Source organism: Oncorhynchus clarkii, chromosome 26, assembly GCF_045791955.1.
Source record: "Oncorhynchus clarkii lewisi isolate Uvic-CL-2024 chromosome 26, UVic_Ocla_1.0, whole genome shotgun sequence".
Classification (NCBI taxonomy): Eukaryota; Metazoa; Chordata; class Actinopteri; order Salmoniformes; family Salmonidae; genus Oncorhynchus; species Oncorhynchus clarkii.
In genome coordinates, this window is record NC_092172.1 from 36,854,502 (window position 1) to 36,875,323 (window position 20,822).

The window sequence follows — 20,822 nt, forward strand, 5'->3', positions numbered from 1 at the left end:
GTGCTGGGCTAGAGTGAGGTGGGGGTCCAGATATCAGAGTGGTAGACCAGAGTGAGGTGGGGGTCCAGATATCAGAGTGGTGGGCCAGAGTGAGGTGGGGTCCAGATATCAGAGTGGTGGACCAGAGTGAGGTGGGGGTCCAGATATCAGAGTGGTGGACCAGAGTGAGGTGTGGGTCCAGATATCAGAGTGGTGGGCCAGAGTGAGGTGGGGGTCCAGATATCAGAGTGGTGGACGAGAGTGAGTTGGGGGTCCAGATATCAGAGTGCTGGGCTAGAGTGAGGTGGGGGTCCAGATATCAGAGTGGTGGACCAGAGTGAGGTGGGGGTCCAGATATCAGAGTGGTGGGCCAGAGTGAGGTGGGGTCCAGATATCAGAGTGGTGGACCAGAGTGAGGTGGGGGTCCAGATATCAGAGTGGTGGGCCAGAGTGAGGTGGGGTCCAGATATCAGAGTGGTGGACCAGAGTGAGGTGAGGGTCCAGATATCAGAGTGCTGGGCTAGAGTGAGGTGGGGGTCCAGATATCAGAGTGGTGGACTAGAGTGAGGTGGGGGTCCAGATATCAGAGTGGTGGACCAGAGTGAGGTGGGGGTCCAGATATCAGAGTGGTGGGCTAGAGTGAGGTGGGGGTCCAGATATCAGAGTGGTGGGCTAGAGTGAGGTGGGGGTCCAGATATCAGTGGTGGGCAAGAGTGAGGTGGGGGTCCAGATATCATAGAGTGTTGGGCTAGAGTGAGGTGGGGGTTCAGATATCAGAGTGGTGGGCTAGAGTGAGGTGGGGGTCCAGATATCAGAGTGGTGGGCTAGAGTGAGGTGGGGGTTCAGATATCAGAGAGGTGGGCTAGAGTGAGGTGGGGTCCAGATATCAGAGTGGTGGGCTAGAGTGAGGTGGGGGTCCTGATATCATAGAGTGTTGGGCTAGAGTGAGGTGGGGGTCCAGATATCAGAGTGGTGGACTAGAGTGAGGTGGGGGTCCTGATATTATAGAGTGTTGGGCTAGAGTGAGGTGGGGGTCCAGATATCAGAGTGGTGGGCTAGAGTGAGGTGGGGGTCCAGATATCAGAGTGGTGGACCAGAGTGAGGTGGGGGTCCAGATATCAGAGTGGTGGACCAGAGTGAGGTGGGGGTGCAGATATCAGAGTGGTGGACCAGAGTGAGGTGGGGGTCCAGATATCAGAGTGGTGGGCCACAGTGAGGTGGGGGTCCTGATATCAGAGTGGTGGACCAGAGTGAGGTGGGGGTCCAGATATCAGAGTGGTGGACCAGAGTGAGGTGGGGGTCCAGATATCAGAGTGGTGGACCAGAGTGAGGTGGGGGTGCAGATATCAGAGTGGTGGACCAGAGTGAGGTGGGGGTCCAGATATCAGAGTGGTGGACCAGAGTGAGGTGGGGGTCCAGATATCAGAGTGGTGGACCAGAGTGAGGTGGGGGTGCAGATATCCGAGTGGTGGACCAGAGTGAGGTGGGGGTGCAGATATCCGAGTGGTGGACCAGAGTGAGGTGGGGGTCCAGATATCAGAGTGGTGGGCTAGAGTGAGGTGGGGGTCCAGATATCAGAGTGGTGGACCAGAGTGAGGTGGGGGTCCAGATATCAGAGTGGTGGACCAGAGTGAGGTGGGGGTCCAGATATCAGAGTGGTGGACTAGAGTGAGGTGGGGGTCCAGATATCAGAGTGGTGGGCCAGAGTGGGGTGGGGTCCAGATATCAGAGTGGTGGACTAGAGTGAGGTGGGGGTCCAGATATCAGAGTGGTGGCCTAGAGTGAGGTGGGGTCCAGATATCATAGAGTGTTGGGCTAGAGTGAGGTGGGGGTTCAGATATCAGAGTGGTGGACCAGAGTGAGGTGGGGGTCCAGATATCAGAGTGGTGGACCAGAGTGAGGTGTGGGTCCAGATATCAGAGTGGTGGGCCAGAGTGAGGTGGGGGTCCAGATATCAGAGTGGTGGGCTAGAGTGAGGTGGGGGTCCAGATATCAGAGTGGTGGACCAGAGTGAGGTGGGGGTCCAGATATCAGAGTGGTGGACCAGAGTGAGGTGGGGGTCCAGATATCAGAGTGGTGGACCAGAGTGAGGTGGGGGTCCAGATATCAGAGTGGTGGACCAGAGTGAGGTGGGGGTCCAGATATCAGAGTGGTGGACCAGAGTGAGGTGGGGGTCCAGATATCAGAGTGCTGGGCTAGAGTGAGGTGGGGGTCCAGATATCAGAGTGGTGGACCAGAGTGAGGTGGGGGTCCAGATATCAGAGTGGTGGGCCAGAGTGAGGTGGGGTCCAGATATCAGAGTGGTGGACCAGAGTGAGGTGGGGGTCCAGATATCAGAGTGGTGGACCAGAGTGAGGTGTGGGTCCAGATATCAGAGTGGTGGGCCAGAGTGAGGTGGGGGTCCAGATATCAGAGTGGTGGACGAGAGTGAGTTGGGGGTCCAGATATCAGAGTGCTGGGCTAGAGTGAGGTGGGGGTCCAGATATCAGAGTGGTGGACCAGAGTGAGGTGGGGGTCCAGATATCAGAGTGGTGGGCCAGAGTGAGGTGGGGTCCAGATATCAGAGTGGTGGACCAGAGTGAGGTGGGGGTCCAGATATCAGAGTGGTGGGCCAGAGTGAGGTGGGGTCCAGATATCAGAGTGGTGGACCAGAGTGAGGTGAGGGTCCAGATATCAGAGTGCTGGGCTAGAGTGAGGTGGGGGTCCAGATATCAGAGTGGTGGACTAGAGTGAGGTGGGGGTCCAGATATCAGAGTGGTGGACCAGAGTGAGGTGGGGGTCCAGATATCAGAGTGGTGGGCTAGAGTGAGGTGGGGGTCCAGATATCAGAGTGGTGGGCTAGAGTGAGGTGGGGGTCCAGATATCAGTGGTGGGCAAGAGTGAGGTGGGGGTCCAGATATCATAGAGTGTTGGGCTAGAGTGAGGTGGGGGTTCAGATATCAGAGTGGTGGGCTAGAGTGAGGTGGGGGTCCAGATATCAGAGTGGTGGGCTAGAGTGAGGTGGGGTCCAGATATCATAGAGTGTTGGGCTAGAGTGAGGTGGGGGTTCAGATATCAGAGAGGTGGGCTAGAGTGAGGTGGGGTCCAGATATCAGAGTGGTGGGCTAGAGTGAGGTGGGGGTCCTGATATCATAGAGTGTTGGGCTAGAGTGAGGTGGGGGTCCAGATATCAGAGTGGTGGACTAGAGTGAGGTGGGGGTCCTGATATTATAGAGTGTTGGGCTAGAGTGAGGTGGGGGTCCAGATATCAGAGTGGTGGGCTAGAGTGAGGTGGGGGTCCTGATATCATAGAGTGTTGGGCTAGAGTAAGGTGGGGGTCCAGATATCAGAGTGGTGGGCTAGAGTGAGGTGGGGGTCCAGATATCAGAGTGGTGGGCTAGAGTGAGGTGGGGGTCCAGATATCAGAGTGGTGGGCCAGAGTGAGGTGGGGTTCCTGATATCATAGAGTGTTGGGCTAGAGTGAGGTGGGGGTCCAGATATCAGAGTGCTGGGCTAGAGTGAGGTGGGGGTCCAGATATCAGAGTGGTGGGCTAGAGTGAGGTGGGGGTCCAGATATCAGAGGGTTGGGCTAGAGTGAGGTGGGGGTCCAGATATCAGATTGGTGAGCTAGAGTGAGGTGGGGGTCCAGACATCAGAGTGGTGGGCTAGAGTGAGGTGGGGGTCCAGATATCAGATTGGTGAGCTAGAGTGAGGTGGGGTCCAGATATCAGAGTGGTGGGCTAGAGTGAGGTGGGGGTCCTGATATCATAGAGTGTTGGGCTAGAGTGAGGTGGGGGTCCAGATATCAGAGTGGTGGACTAGAGTGAGGTGGGGGTCCTGATATCATAGAGTGTTGGGCTAGAGTGAGGTGGGGGTCCAGATATCAGAGTGGTGGGCTAGAGTGAGGTGGGGGTCCTGATATCATAGAGTGTTGGGCTAGAGTAAGGTGGGGGTCCAAATATCAGAGTGCTGGGCTAGAGTGAGGTGGGGGTCCAGATATCAGAGTGGTGGGCTAGAGTGAGGTGGGGGTCCAGATATCAGAGTGGTGGGCTAGAGTGAGGTGGGGGTCCAGATATCAGAGTGGTGGGCCAGAGTGAGGTGGGGGTCCAGATATCATAGAGTGTTGGGCTAGAGTGAGGTGGGGGTCCAGATATCAGAGTGGTGGACTAGAGTGAGGTGGGGTTCCTGATATCATAGAGTGTTGGGCTAGAGTGAGGTGGGGGTCCAGATATCAGAGTGCTGGGCTAGAGTGAGGTGGGGGTCCGGATATTAGAGTGGTGGGCTAGATTGAGGTGGGGTTCCAGATATCAGAGTGGTGGGCTAGAGTGAGGTGGGGGTCCAGATATCAGATTGGTGAGCTAGAGTGAGGTGGGGGTCCAGATATCAGAGTGGTGGGCTAGAGTGAGGTGGGGGTCCAGATATCAGATTGGTGAGCTAGAGTGAGGTGGGGGTCCAGATATCAGAGTGGTGGGCTAGAGTGAGGTGGGGGTCCAGATATCAGAGTGCTGGGCTAGATTGAGGTTGGGGTCCAGATATCATAGGATCCTTCAGTGTTTAATTACCATTTAAAACAAATTGATTATTTTTTTTGTATCAGAGTGCTGTATCAGAGTGCTGGGCTAGAGTGAGGTGGGGGTCCGGATATTAGAGTGGTGGGCTAGATTGAGGTGGGGTTCCAGATATCAGAGTGGTGGGCTAGAGTGAGGTGGGGGTCCAGATATCAGATTGGTGAGCTAGAGTGAGGTGGGGGTCCAGATATCAGAGTGGTGGGCTAGAGTGAGGTGGGGGTCCAGATATCAGATTGGTGAGCTAGAGTGAGGTGGGGGTCCAGATATCAGAGTGGTGGGCTAGAGTGAGGTGGGGGTCCAGATATCATAGAGTGTTGGGCTAGAGTGAGGTGGGGGTCCAGATATCAGAGTGCTGGGCTAGAGTGAGGTTGGGGTCCAGATATCATAGGATCCTTCAGTGTTTAATTACCATTTAAAACAAATTGATTATTTTTTTTGTATGGAGGATTAATAGACTGTGTATATCTGCTCAGTTCATCTAACTCTATTGGTAATGAGAATATACGGGCCCCCAATCTCATACAGACACACAGACAGTAGACATCGATATAAGCATAGGGTCCTCTGTTCTGTATCACATCCAGCATAGCATCCTAACAGCACCTAGATAGAGCCACAATATCTAGTCAGTCCCACGCATCACCGGGAACCAAACGCCACGGAAACATTTCATTAGCATAATTAACTTCCATCAGTCGAGGCCTTCTCACTTTCATATCTCCCAGCGTCTCCAGAGAGTCTGTTAAAGCATTGTGCTGCTTAGATTAACACCAGTCCATCTGTCCCCCTAAACTGTAATATGTCCTGGTATGGGGTCCCAATGACATTTCTGCTGAAGTGACAGTGAGTTATTTCCCCATAGCCAATACTGGGCATTTCTGGGGAAAGAAAATAAGTTACCAGAGGAGATGGCACAGGTGTTCAAAACAATGACATTTCTGCATCGTGGGTCGGGCACAGGCTACCCATAACATGATGCAGCTACCATTATGCTTGGAAATATGAAGAGTGGTACTCAGCAATCTGTTGTATAGGATTTGCCCCAAACATAAGTTTGTATTCAAGACATGAAGTTAATTTCTTTGCCACATTTTTTGCAGTATTACGTTAGTGCCTTTTTGCAAACAGGATGCACGTTTTGGAATATCTTTTATTCTGTACAGACTTCCTTCTTTTCACTCTGTCAATTAGGTTAGTATTGTGGAGTAACTACAATATTGTTGATCCATCCTCAGTTTTCTCCTATCACAGCCATTTAACTCTGTAACTGTTTTAAAATCCCCATTTGTATCATGATGAAATCCCTGAGCAGTTTCCTTCCTCTCCAGCAACTGAGTTAGGAAGGACGCCTATATCTTTGGATGGTGTATCAATACACCCAGTCACTACAAAGTGTAATTATTAACTTCACCATGCACCATGTGGTTGAATCTGTGTTTGAAATGCACTGCTTGACTGAGGAACCTTACAGATAATTGTTGGGTTGTTAGATGAGGTAGTTATTACAAAATAATCATAGTAATACTCATGAATTTATTTAGGCTCGCCATAACAAAGGGGTTGAATACTTACTGACTGAAGAAATTGTAGCTTTACACTTTGTATTAATTTGTAAAAATAAAAACATAATTTCACTTTGACATTATTGGGTATTTTGTGTAGACCAGTGACAAAAAAATCTACATTTTATACATTCAGGCTGTAACACAACAAAATGTGTAAAACGTCAAGGGGTGTGAATACTATCTGAGGTGTTGGAGTTTCTTACTGGAGTTTCTTACTGGAGATTCTTACTGGAGTTTCTTACTGGAGTTCCTTACTGGAGATTCTTACTGGAGATTCTTACTGGAGTTTATTACTGGAGTTCCTTACTGGAGATTCCTACTGGAGTTTCTTACTGTTCTTACTGGAGTTTCTTACTGGAGTTTCCTACTGGAGTTTCTTACTGTTCTTACTGGAGTTTCTTACTGGAGATTCTTACTGGAGATTCTTACTGGAGTTTCTTACTGGAGTTCCTTACTGGAGTTTCCTACTGGAGTTTCTTACTGTTCTTACTGGAGTTTCTTACTGGAGTTTCCTACTGGAGTTTCTTACTGGAGTTTCCTACTGGAGTTTCTTACTGTTCTTACTGGAGTTTCCTACTGGAGTTTCTTACTGGAGTTTCTTACTGGAGATTCTTACTGGAGTTTCCTACTGGAGATTCTTACTGGAGTTTCTTACTGGAGATTCTTACTGGAGTTTCTTACTGGAGTTTCCTACTGGAGTTTCTTACTGGAGTTTCTTACTGGAGATTCTTACTGGAGTTTCTTACTGGAGTTTCTTACTGGAGTTTCTTACTGGAGATTCTTACTGGAGTTTCTTACTGGAGTTTCCTACTGGAGTTTCTTACTGGAGATTCTTACTGGAGTTTCTTACTGGAGTTTCTTACTGGAGTTTCTTACTGGAGTTTCCTACTGGAGTTTCCTACTGGAGTTTCTTACTGGAGTTTCTTACTGGAGATTCTTACTGGAGTTTCCTACTGGAGTTCATTACTGGAGTTTCTTACTGGAGTTTCTTACTGGAGTTTCTTACTGGAGTTTCCTACTGGAGTTTCCTACTGGAGTTTCTTACTGGAGATTCCTACTGGAGTTTCTTACTGGAGGTTCTTACTGGAGTTTCTTACTGGTGTTAATAACCAAGACGACATCAATGCTCCTGAGTGGCCGAGTTACAGTTTTGACTTCAATCTGCGTGAACATCTATGGCAAGACTTGAAAATGGCTGTCCAGCAATGATCAACAACCAACTTGACAGAGTTTGAAGAATTCTTTATAAAATAATTAGCAAATATTGTACAATCCAGGTGTGAAAAGCTCTTATAGACTTATCCAGAAAGACTCGGAGTTGTAATCGCTGCCAAAGGGGATTCTACCATGTATTGATTCAGGGGGTTGAATACTTATGTAATCGAGATATTAGTGTTTTATTTGTATATATATTTTTTTTACAAATGTTAGATTTGTGTAGATCTTATATATTATATATGTTGTGTACATCGTAGACAAAAAAATGACAATTAAATTCATTTTAATCCCACTTTGTTACACAACAAAAAGTGGAAAAGGTCAAGGGGTGTGAATACTTCCTGAAGGCACTGTATGTTCATACGGGTGCACGCATGCAAAAATGTCATGTGTGGAAAGGAACTATTCCACTATTTTATGTTCCTAGGCTTATGAAAACTTCTGAAAATTTTTATATAAAATTCCTGTCACTTGTCGTCATGCCGACCCACCCCCCCCCCCCCCTGCAGTGGTGTAAAGTGTATAAGTAAAAATACTTTTAAGTACTACTTAAGTCGTTTTTTTCTGTGTCAGTAATTTACTTTACTATTTATATTTTTGACAACTTATACTTTTACTTCACTACATTCCTGAAGAAAATAATGTACTTTTTACTCCATACATTTTCCCTGACAACCCAAAAGTACTCGTTACATTGAGAATGCTCAGGCAGGACAGCAATATGGTCTGTATATGCACCTATCAATCATCCCTACTGCCTCTGACCTGGCAGACTCACTAAACACAGATACTGGGTTTGTAAATTATGTGAGTGTGGGAGCGTGCCCTTATCTGTCTGTAAAAAAATAGAATTGTCAAAAATCATGGCGTCTGGTTTGCTTAATATCAGGAATGTTATGTATAGCATTTACTCTTACTCAAGTAGTATTGTACTGGTTACTTGAGTCATTTTCTACGAAGGTATCTTTACTTTTACTCAAGTATGACGAGTCAGTAGTTTTTCCACCACTGTAGTTTTATGCCTCTTCATGTTTTATGGCGGTAACACACATCCCTCTTCATGTTTTATGAAGGTAACACACATCCCTCTTCATGTTTTATGATGGTAACACACATCCCTCTTCATGTTTTATGATGGTAACACACATCCCTCTTCATGTTTTATGATGGTAACACACATCCCTCTTCATGTTTTATGAAGGTAACACACACATCCCTCTTCATGTTTTATGAAGGTAACACACACATCCCTCTTCATGTTTTATGATGGTAACACACACATCCCTCTTCATGTTTTATGGCGGTAACACACATCCCTCTTCATGTTTTATGGTGGTAACACACATCCCTCTTCATGTTTTATGGCGGTAACACACATCCCTCTTCATGTTTTATGGTGGTAACACACATCCCTCTTCAAGTTTTATGATGGTAACACACACATCCCTCTTCATGTTTTATGATGGTAACACACATCCCTCTTCATGTTTTATGAAGGTAACACACATCCCTCTTCATGTTTTATGAAGGTAACACACATCCCTCTTCATGTTTTATGATGGTAACACACATCCCTCTTCATGTTTTATGATGGTAACACACATCCCTCTTCATGTTTTATGAAGGTAACACACATCCCTCTTCATGTTTTATGAAGGTAACACACATCCCTCTTCATGTTTTATGACGGTAACACACATCCCTCTTCATGTTTTATGACGGTAACACACACATCCCTCTTCATGTTTTATGATGGTAACACACATCCCTCTTCATGTTTTTTGATGGTAACACACATCCCTCTTCATGTTTTATGATGGTAACACACACATCCCTCTTCATGTTTTATGAAGGTAACACACATCCCTCTTCATGTTTTATGAAGGTAACACACATCCCTCTTCATGTTTTATGAAGGTAACACACATCCCTCTTCATGTTTTATGAAGGTAACACACACATCCCTCTTCATGTTTTATGAAGGTAACACACACATCCCTCTTCATGTTTTATGAAGGTAACACACACATCCCTCTTCATGTTTTATGACGGTAACACACATCCCTCTTCATGTTTTATGAAGGTAACACACATCCCTCTTCATGTTTTATGGTGGTAACACACATCCCTCTTCATGTTTTATGACGGTAACACACACATCCCTTTTCATGTTTTATGATGGTAACACACATCCCTCTTCATGTTTTATGATGGTAACACACATCCCTCTTCATGTTTTATGACGGTAACACACATCCCTCTTCATGTTTTATGATGGTAACACACACATCCCTCTTCATGTTTTATGGCGGTAACACACATCCCTCTTCATGTTTTATGAAGGTAACACACACATCCCTCTTCATGTTTTATGATGGTAACACACATCCCTCTTCATGTTTTATGATGGTAACACACATCCCTCTTCATGTTTTATGATGGTAACACACATCCCTCTTCATGTTTTATGATGGTAACACACACATCCCTCTTCATGTTTTATGATGGTAACACACATCCCTCTTCATGTTTTATGATGGTAACACACACATCCCTCTTCATGTTTTATGGTGGTAACACACATCCCTCTTCATGTTTTATGATGGTAACACACATCCCTCTTCATGTTTTATGAAGGTAACACACATCCCTCTTCATGTTTTATGGTGGTAACACACATCCCTCTTCATGTTTTATGGCGGTAACACACATCCCTCTTCATGTTTTATGATGGTAACACACACATCCCTCTTCATGTTTTATGGTGGTAACACACATCCCTCTTCATGTTTTATGAAGGTAACACACACATCCCTCTTCATGTTTTATGAAGGTAACACACACATCCCTCTTCATGTTTTATGACGGTAACACACATCCCTCTTCATGTTTTATGAAGGTAACACACATACCTCTTCATGTTTTATGGTGGTAACACACATCCCTCTTCATGTTTTATGACGGTAACACACACATCCCTTTTCATGTTTTATGATGGTAACACACATCCCTCTTCATGTTTTATGACGGTAACACACACATCCCTTTTCATGTTTTATGATGGTAACACACATCCCTCTTCATGTTTTATGATGGTAACACACATCCCTCTTCATGTTTTATGACGGTAACACACATCCCTCTTCATGTTTTATGATGGTAACACACACATCCCTCTTCATGTTTTATGGCGGTAACACACATCCCTCTTCATGTTTTATGAAGGTAACACACACATCCCTCTTCATGTTTTATGATGGTAACACACATCCCTCTTCATGTTTTATGATGGTAACACACATCCCTCTTCATGTTTTATGATGGTAACACACACATCCCTCTTCATGTTTTATGATGGTAACACACATCCCTCTTCATGTTTTATGATGGTAACACACACATCCCTCTTCATGTTTTATGGTGGTAACACACATCCCTCTTCATGTTTTATGATGGTAACACACATCCCTCTTCATGTTTTATGAAGGTAACACACATCCCTCTTCATGTTTTATGGTGGTAACACACATCCCTCTTCATGTTTTATGGCGGTAACACACATCCCTCTTCATGTTTTATGATGGTAACACACACATCCCTCTTCATGTTTTATGGTGGTAACACACATCCCTCTTCATGTTTTATGAAGGTAACACACACATCCCTCTTCATGTTTTATGAAGGTAACACACACATCCCTCTTCATGTTTTATGACGGTAACACACATCCCTCTTCATGTTTTATGAAGGTAACACACATACCTCTTCATGTTTTATGGTGGTAACACACATCCCTCTTCATGTTTTATGACGGTAACACACACATCCCTTTTCATGTTTTATGATGGTAACACACATCCCTCTTCATGTTTTATGACGGTAACACACATCCCTCTTCATGTTTTATGATGGTAACACACACATCCCTCTTCATGTTTTATGGCGGTAACACACACATCCCTCTTCATGTTTTATGATGGTAACACACATCCCTCTTCATGTTTTATGATGGTAACACACATCCCTCTTCATGTTTTATGATGGTAACACACATCCCTCTTCATGTTTTATGATGGTAACACACATCCCTCTTCATGTTTTATGATGGTAACACACACATCCCTCTTCATGTTTTATGATGGTAACACACATCCCTCTTCATGTTTTATGATGGTAACACACATCCCTCTTCATGTTTTATGATGGTAACACACACATCCCTCTTCATGTTTTATGGTGGTAACACACACATCCCTCTTCATGTTTTATGGTGGTAACACACATCCCTCTTCATGTTTTATGATGGTAACACACATCCCTCTTCATGTTTTATGAAGGTAACACACATCCCTCTTCATGTTTTATGACGGTAACACACACATCCCTCTTCATGTTTTATGAAGGTATCACACATCCCTCTTCATGTTTTATGGCGGTAACACACATCCCTCTTCATGTTTTATGAAGGTAACACACATCCATCTTCATGTTTTATGGCGGTAACACACATCCCTCTTCATGTTTTATGATGGTAACACACATCCCTCTTCATGTTTTATGAAGGTAACACACACATCCCTCTTCATGTTTTATGAAGGTAACACACACATCCCTCTTCATGTTTTATGACGGTAACACACATCCCTCTTCATGTTTTATGAAGGTAACACACATCCCTCTTCATGTTTTATGATGGTAACACACATCCCTCTTCATGTTTTATGATGGTAACACACATCCCTCTTCATGTTTTATGAAGGTAACACACATCCCTCTTCATGTTTTATGAAGGTAACACACATCCCTCTTCATGTTTTATGACGGTAACACACATCCCTCTTCATGTTTTATGATGGTAACACACACATCCCTCTTCATGTTTTATGGTGGTAACACACATCCCTCTTCATGTTTTATGACGGTAACACACACATCCCTCTTCATGTTTTATGAAGGTAACACACATCCCTCTTCATGTTTTATGATGGTAACACACATTCCTCTTCATGTTTTATGGCGGTAACACACATCCCTCTTCATGTTTTATGAAGGTAACACACATCCCTCTTCATGTTTTATGATGGTAACACACATCCCTCTTCATGTTTTATGATGGTAACACACACATCCCTCTTCATGTTTTATGACGGTAACACACATCCCTCTTCATGTTTTATGATGGTAACACACACATCCCTCTTCATGTTTTATGAAGGTAACACACATCCCTCTTCATGTTTTATGACGGTAACACACACATCCCTCTTCATGTTTTATGACGGTAACACACACATCCCTCTTCATGTTTTATGACGGTAACACACACATCCCTCTTCATGTTTTATGACGGTAACACACACATCCCTCTTCATGTTTTATGAAGGTAACACACACATCCCTCTTCATGTTTTATGATGGTAACACACATCCCTCTTCATGTTTTATGGCGGTAACACACATCCCTCTTCATGTTTTATGAAGGTAACACACATCCCTCTTCATGTTTTATGATGGTAACACACATCCCTCTTCATGTTTTATGATGGTAACACACACATCCCTCTTCATGGTTTATGACGGTAACACACACATCCCTCTTCATGTTTTATGATGGTAACACACATCCCTCTTCATGTTTTATGATGGTAACACACACATCCCTCTTCATGTTTTATGAAGGTAACACACATCCCTCTTCATGTTTTATGATGGTAACACACATCCCTCTTCATGTTTTATGGCAGTAACACACATCCCTCTTCATGTTTTATGATGGTAACACACATCACTCTTCATGTTTTATGATGGTAACACACACATCCCTCTTCATGTTTTATGACGGTAACACACACATCCCTCTTCATGTTTTATGATGGTAACACACACATCCCTCTTCATGTTTTATGAAGGTAACACACATCCCTCTTCATGTTTTATGACGGTAACACACACATCCCTCTTCATGTTTTATGAAGGTAACACACACATCCCTCTTCATGTTTTATGATGGTAACACACATCCCTCTTCATGTTTTATGAAGGTAACACACACATCCCTCTTCATGTTTTTATTGAATAACTCTTTCCTTAGTCACTGTGTGTCAGTTGGACTGGCCAAGGGATCAAATCAAATTGTATTGGTCGCATACACGTTACTGTGGGTGTAGAAAAATTCTGTACAGAAGAGACAATAAGATACATAAGGGCTGAAACTAAACAATATGTACACAGATTCACTCATTGGTGAATTATAAGGAGTGAATAACGAGAAGCAGTTGATTTTCTAGTTGTGTTGATGTTGGTGGTAATGTGTGTTCCTTCACTCTCTGTCTAGCTCTTATTCTAACCTGCTGTTTTCACACACACACACACACACACACACACACACACACACACACACACTTCTTTGAACTCAAGTTAGCACAATGATGACCCCATGTGGCCGTTTAAGGGACTACAGTGGGAAAACAAATATTGAATATGGTATTTTTCTATAAACAATGATAATCCATAAATATGATTTTCAAAGTATACTTTATTATGCAAAAACAGAACATGTTCCAGCATAAAAGAAAAATGGAAATGTCAAATTTGTCAGGAGTAAATTGTGTGATATTCTCCACAAGCTGCAATTTCCTGGAGAACAAAAACATCAAGTGCACACAGTGTAAAAGTAGGCAGTGCAAGTAAGCCTACAAGTGTCAGTGAGGGGAGCTGCAATGCTTTGTGGGTGCTGTAGTCTCTACTTTGTGGGTGCTGTAGTCTCTACTCACAGATCAGTCTCTCCTTGTCCTGTAACATCCTAATCAGCCGTGGTTCTGCTGTGGAATGAGTCAGTGGAATGTGGGACAACAGGTCTCAGAACAGTCAGTCAGTCCTCTAAGCAGACAGGCACAGACATGGAGGCCAGAGGCAGTCAGGTCTCAGAACAGTCAGTCAGTCCTCTAAGCAGACAGGCACAGACATGGAGGCCAGAGGCAGTCAGGTCTCAGAACAGTCAGTCAGTCCTCTAAGCAGACAGACACAGGCATGGAGGCCAGAGGCAGTCAGTTGGCTGTCAGTTGGCTATGTGATGATGCAGACAAGGTGTCTTCTTTACAGAAACAGAGTTGGTCCAAAACCCCACCAAGGACAAGGTCTAAGATCCTTATCCTGGCCAAAAGATAATGGACTCTCTGGATACAGACTGAGGAGAGAAACCTGAGAATAAAAATGAACAGTCAGTTGTAATAGAGTGTTTTTTGTGCTGTTAAGACAGCAGCTAGCTCCATAATCATGCTAGATAATAATCAACACAAAGTTCAAGACAGACAGAGATCACTACACCAAGAGGAGACCGTCACACAGGCTTAATCATACAACACTAACCAGAATGAGCAACACATGGTGCACTTCTGGTTCAACATCAGAGAGAGCACACAGTACATCTTAGACACCATCATCATGTCTCAATGGTCTACGCTTTTCTGTTGTCCAAGAGCATTGAAACCCTGTGTGTTGGAATCTCAGTCGTCATTCTGTTGTGGTAGAAATGAGCCGTTGGTACACTACAGTACAAGCTATGACAATGACAGCGAATAACCTGCAGATATGTCATCCCCGGTGTTTGAAAGGCGGTGGTATCTACTGCCCCTGTCCTGGATCAATGGGTTGTAGAGATGGTGGTATCTACTGCCCCTGTCCTGGATCCATGGGTTGTAGAGATGGTGGTATCTACTGCTCCTGTCCTGGATTCATGGGTTGTAGAGATGGTGGTATCTACTGCTCCTGTCCTGGATCCATGGGTTGTAGAGATGGTGGTATCTACTGCCCCTGTCCTGGATCCATGGGTTGTAGAGATGGTGGTATCTACTGCCCCTGTCCTGGATCCATGGGTTGTAGAGATGGTGCATTCATCCAACTACCTGTGAGAACATTTATTTTGTTAGTAAAAAAAGAGAGAGAGAGACAGAGACAGAGACAGAGACAGAGTGAGACACAGAGACAGAGACAGAGAAACTAACCTAACTGTTAACCTGCAGTAATGATGTAGTATGCCTGCATCATCATGTCTGAATGGTCTTCTGCTGTCTGTTGTCTAATATTAGTGGCAGCAACACATGACAACACCAAATAGTAGCAACACAACATGACAACAACACGGTAGCAAAACAACATGGCAGCAGCACAACATGGTACAAACATTATTGGGCAAAGACAACAGCACAAAGGGCAAGAAGTTAGAGACAACCATACATCAGGCGAAGCAGCCTAAACTGTCAGTAAGAGTGTCCATGATTGCATCTTTTGAGTGTTTTTTTGCAGCTCGTTCCAGTCACTAGCTGCAGCAAACTGAAGAGGAGCGACCCAGGGATGTGTGTGCTTTGGGGACCTTTAACAGAATGTGGCTTGTAGAACGGGTGTTATATGTGGAGGATGAGGGCTGCAGTAGATATCTCAGATAGGGGGGAGTGAGACCTAAGAGGGTTTTATAAATAAGCATCAACCAGTGGGTCTTGCGATGGGTATACAGAGATGAGGTAGGAGTATAGAGTGCAGTGATGTGTCCTATAAGGAGCATTGGTGGCAAATCTGATGGCCGAATGGTAAAGATGTTAGCTACAGTGGGACTTTTTTTAATATAAAAGAGCTTTATAAATTAAAACATAGCAATGTATCAACCTACGTGACATCATAGGGCCAACCAACTTTCTGGTAGAGAATGTAGTGATGAGTACTAAAATCGTCACCCATAATAAAGCGCATTGTGCTATGATAAACTGCATCTAGCAGCATCCCACCCTGCATCCCACTGCTGGCTTGCTTCTGAAGCTGAGCGGGGTTGGTCCTGGTCAGTCCCTGGATGGGAGACCACATGCTGCTGGAGGGCAGCTGGTCTAAAAAATATCCCAATGCCCAAGGGCAGTGATTGGGGACATTGCCCTGTGTAGGGTGCTGACTTTTGGATGGGATGTTAAACAGGTGTCCTGACTCTGAGGTCATGAAAGATCCCATGGCACTTATCGTAAGAGTAGGGGTGTTAACCCTGGTGTCCTGGCTAAATTCCCAAGCTGTCCCTCATACCATCACGGTCACCTAATCATCCCCAGTTTACAATTGGCTCATTTATCCCCCTCCTCTCCACTGTAACTATTCCCCAGGTCGTCGCTGTAAATGAGAATGTGTTCTCAGTCAATTTACCTGGTAAAATAACGTTCAAATAATAAATCAAATCTAACGGCTTTAATGAATTGGCAGCCGCATTCATATAGATGATGTCGCCATAATCTAGGCCGATAGGAACGTTAACTGAATAATCTGCTTTCTACTATTTAGCGAGAGGCAAGACCTATATTTCTATAGAAGAATCACATTTTTATACTCAGTTTATTAACTAACTCATCAATATGCTTTTTAAATAGACAGCTTTTCATCTATCCAGATGCCCATATATTTGTAAGCACGGACACAATCAATGTGGACACCATCCAAAGTACATGTGCTTAAATCAGACTTATTTTTATGCGCTCTAGAGAACAACATATACTTCGTTTTACCTGCATTCATAGGCAGGAAAGAAGAGGAATGTGTACGCTTCAGTGGATTTACTGTTTTCTAAAATGTTGAGATAGAGCTTGAAAAGCTGTCGGTTGATTTAGCTGTCTTCATCAAGATAGTACATCAGTTTCTCAATTGTCTGAAAGATTGCCAGTCCACCAGAGTCAATTCCTCTTGCTTTAGCCCAGGCATTATTTCTCTTCTGAATAAACTCAAGATAATTCCGAAGAAAACCAAGGGTTCGATCTATCTTTGACTCTGAATTGTTTAAAAGAGACGTGGTTATCTGCCAGAGGAGTAAATATGGAGGACACATTTTCTAGAGCCAACTCAAGGTCAGGAATACAGGGGACGGTGGCTCAATCAGAGTAGAACATGTCATTAAAAAGAACTTGATTAGAAAACTTTTTGCAATTTATCTTCTTAATTTAACAAGGATTAGTATGTTCATCTGTTTCGTATACTAATACATACTATGGGACAAAGATCACTGAGATCATATGCAAATACTCTACGAGACAAATATTTGTGGGGGTTATTTGTAAGAATGAAATCAATCAATTAAGAGTTAACAGGGTTTTTCACATTTAGCTGTGTGGGTTTTGAGATCAATTGAGTCAGATTAAAATCAATACATATACTTTTCAATTGATCTGAGGTCGGGGATAGCCAATCCAGATTCAAATTCCCGAAAATGTCCATAATTGTAGCCCAAACCAGGAAAACCTCGGACATGGCGACTCAGACTGAACTCTATTTGTTTAAATGACGTTTGAACACAGAGTTGGGTTGGTTCACGTGCGCTCCTCCAGTACAAGCACCAGGTGGCGGTAGCACAATGTATGTTTTGCTCTATTCAGGCAATGAACACAGTCAGCTCTTACTCTGTGGATCTAGACGCAGTTCCTCTTAGGAAGTGTTGCATGAACGAATCTCCGTCGACAGTCATTCCACAGAAAATGTCCAAGTTACAGTTGTTGCAAGCGTTTTTCTCCGACCGATTAACAACAGTGGCCGTAGAGATATCCGTGGCAGTGGAAAAAGCGTTTGCCGAGTACCAGGATGAGATCTCTCGTTCAAAGGAGGAGACTCAACGCCTGCAGAGGCTGCTGGATTCGGTTTTTAATCCCGATGTAAAATTACACAAAGCAGGTAAACTATCAACAAGCTTGCCATTAGCTGCTTTTGGCAACACTGGTGTATTTACACACTAGTGTTGACCCTTCGTTAAGCCCCGCCACCGACTATTTGGCAACCAATCGCAGCTCCAATGCAATTGTCGTCGAGCGACACCTCGGATAAGCTCACGTTTGAATCCACTGACATTTTTTAAATGTGTGTACTGTATGGGATTTCGTTTATTTTATGCCTGCTACGTTATGGGTTTGGGAACGCTGTCAGCAGGGTCACTGCCCTTTAAATACGTCACTCATTGAGCGGATTCGATTATGCTGAGCCGGGGCACCGGTCTATGGCCCGTGATGTGAACAGGCGAAAGTGGTAAGGGAGGAGCACCCTTTTCAAATGGAACAGTCATCTGCGCCGCTCGGTCATGTTGTCGACAAGCCAGCATGGTGCATCGTCCGGAAACATACACCATCTCTGTTCCATTAAATATGTTAGGCTTTTCAATCTAGTTTGGAAGGCAGATTAAGTGTTTTTATCAAAAGCAATCACGTTTGCATGTGAAAACACAGAATCCTACTCTACGTGTGCTAATTAATCACTTTTGTTTTGTGCCGACTTTACCGTGGGACTTGAATGGGGCACCTGGCCCCATTCAATAAATAAATAATAAAAGCACCTATATAACGCTGTGTATGTAAATTATGCTAACATTAGCTAATAAATTATGTCATTACAGTCTCAGGTCACAGAGGGCGATTATTTATTGAAATGTATAGATTTTTCTTGAAAGTTATTTCATATCTTTCTTTCCAGACCCCCCGCAGCTCACTCTCACTGTTTCTGGAGATGAGGTTCCCCCTGAGCAGCAGCACTGTGAGGAGGAGTGGAGCGATCAAGAGATCATCGAGTCCATATTCATTTCCCCCTGTGTGGAAAGCAACAGTGATCAGGACTCACCCGAGTGCTCACGACTTTACCAAACTCTGAAGAACTCCCTTCCCACCATTGTAGCAGAACCGATCCAAACAAATCCAGATGGAGAGGACAACAAAATATCAGAATCTACCAGTGACACTCCCCTCACACAATTAAAGCCTCTCAAAATGAAGAGAACACGGTTAAAGAAAGGACAAAGATCTTATATCTGCACCGAGGGCAAGACAACCAGTGAGTTGAAAGCGCCATTGAGGCTTCACACAAGGAAGAGGCTCTACAGTTGTACCGAGTGCACGGCAACCTATGACAGACCTTGTCATTTGGAAATACACAAGAGAACTCACACAGGTGAGAAACCATACGAGTGCAAAGACTGTGGTAAATGCTTCAACCGCAAGAATAGCCTAACGATGCATATGCTAACTCACACAGGGGAGAAATCGTTCTGCTGCCATGAATGTGGCAAACGATTCGGTCTAAACACGAGACTGATACTTCACATGAGGACACACACAGGGGAGAAGCCACACAAGTGCCCTTTCTGTGCCAGATGCTTTACATTTCCAAGTCACTTAAGTCGTCACAAGAAGCTCCACACAGGAGAGAGACCACATCAATGCAACGTATGTGGGAAATGCTACACGCGGAAGGAGCACCTGACAGACCATATGACATCCCACAGTGGAGCAAAACCATACAGCTGTATGCAATGTGGCAAATGCTACGCACTGCAAGGAAACCTGAGAGCGCATATGGCGAGTCACACGGGGAATAAGCTGTTGTGCAGGTGCGCTGTGTGTGGACTAGGTGTTCTAAATCTAAGTCGCCACATGCAGGAAGTTCACACAGGAGGCAAACAGCATCAGTGCCAAGATTGTGGGAAGTGCTTCAACCGAAAGGAAAAAGTGACAGAGCACATGAGGACTCACACGGGAGAGAAACCGTATCGATGTCATGATTGCGGCGAATGCTTTAGGCTCAATGTAACCCTGAAGAAACACATGATGACACACACATCTGCGGCAATTGCTGTTCCATGAGAGAAGATGTGAGAACTCAAGATGGGACATACACAGGGGGAAATCTGTGTAGCGCAATGCATGTTTCAGCAATATTGTTTAGATGTTTCAATGTTCACATTCAATGTTCATTTTTATTCACTTATTTTTATACATGGCCCATTTGTAACTTTCATCTCAAAGTTAACCTTTATCTGTCTGTACCTTTCAGCCGTTGTTGGTGCTTTCTGTTGGTATCAATAAAAAAATGATCAACATGGAAACTCACATTGCTGCTGTTTCTATATAGCACAAAGACTGCATTTCTAACACCCTGAGTCCCTCTGGTAGAATCTTACTCAGGACATCTGAAACATGGATTTGGGGACTGTGAAAAGACCCCTGGTGGTGTGTGTGTGTGTGTGTGTGTGTGTGTGTGTGTGTGTGTGTGTGTGTGTGTGTGTGTGTGCGTGTGTGTGTGTGTGTGTGTGTGTGCGTGTGTTGACTATGCAAACAAATTTGAATTTCCAACACATGAATGTTTCTTATAAAAAGAAGAAGTGATGCAGTCAGTCTCTCCTCAACTCTTAGCCAGCACCAAATAATTTAGTCTCCTCAACTCTTAGCCAGCACCAAATAATTTAGTCTCCTCAACTCTTAGCCAGCACCAAATAATTTAGTCTCCTCAACTTGTTCAACAGCCACACCATTCATTACCAGATTCAGCTGAGGTCTAGAACTTAGGGAATGATTTGTACCAAATACAATGCTCTTGGTTTTAGAGATGTTCAGGACCAGTTTATTACTGGCCACCCGTTCCAAAACAGACTGCAACTCTTTGTTAAGGGTTTCAGTGACTTCATTAGCAGTTGCTGATGCATATATGGAGCATCACTGTGCTAAATGTAATCAAT

The 20,822-nt window shown here is 44.3% G+C and overlaps 2 protein-coding genes across 4 annotated transcripts in view; both read left to right on the plus strand.

The window, feature by feature from the left end:
• LOC139384512 (paired amphipathic helix protein Sin3a-like) overlaps positions 1 to 20,822 on the plus strand; it is a 320,209-nt gene that overhangs the window by 220,425 nt on the left and 78,962 nt on the right. The gene's annotated exons all lie outside the window — the stretch shown is intronic.
• LOC139384513 (oocyte zinc finger protein XlCOF22-like) lies at positions 17,394 to 20,192 on the plus strand. Its single transcript, XM_071129344.1, has 2 exons — positions 17,394 to 17,998; positions 18,788 to 20,192. Exons 1-2 carry the CDS (start codon positions 17,689 to 17,691, stop codon positions 19,948 to 19,950), a joined length of 1,473 nt encoding a protein of 490 aa, XP_070985445.1. The 5' UTR covers positions 17,394 to 17,688; the 3' UTR covers positions 19,951 to 20,192.

Coding starts and splice junctions, on each gene's coding strand:
- LOC139384513 (XM_071129344.1), top strand. CDS start 17,689: ATGTTTTGCTCTATTCAGGCAATGAACACAGTCAGCTCTTACTCTGTG. Junction 17,999..18,787: donor TGTAAAATTACACAAAGCAG/GTAAACTATCAA, acceptor CTTTCTTTCCAG/ACCCCCCGCAGCTCACTCTC.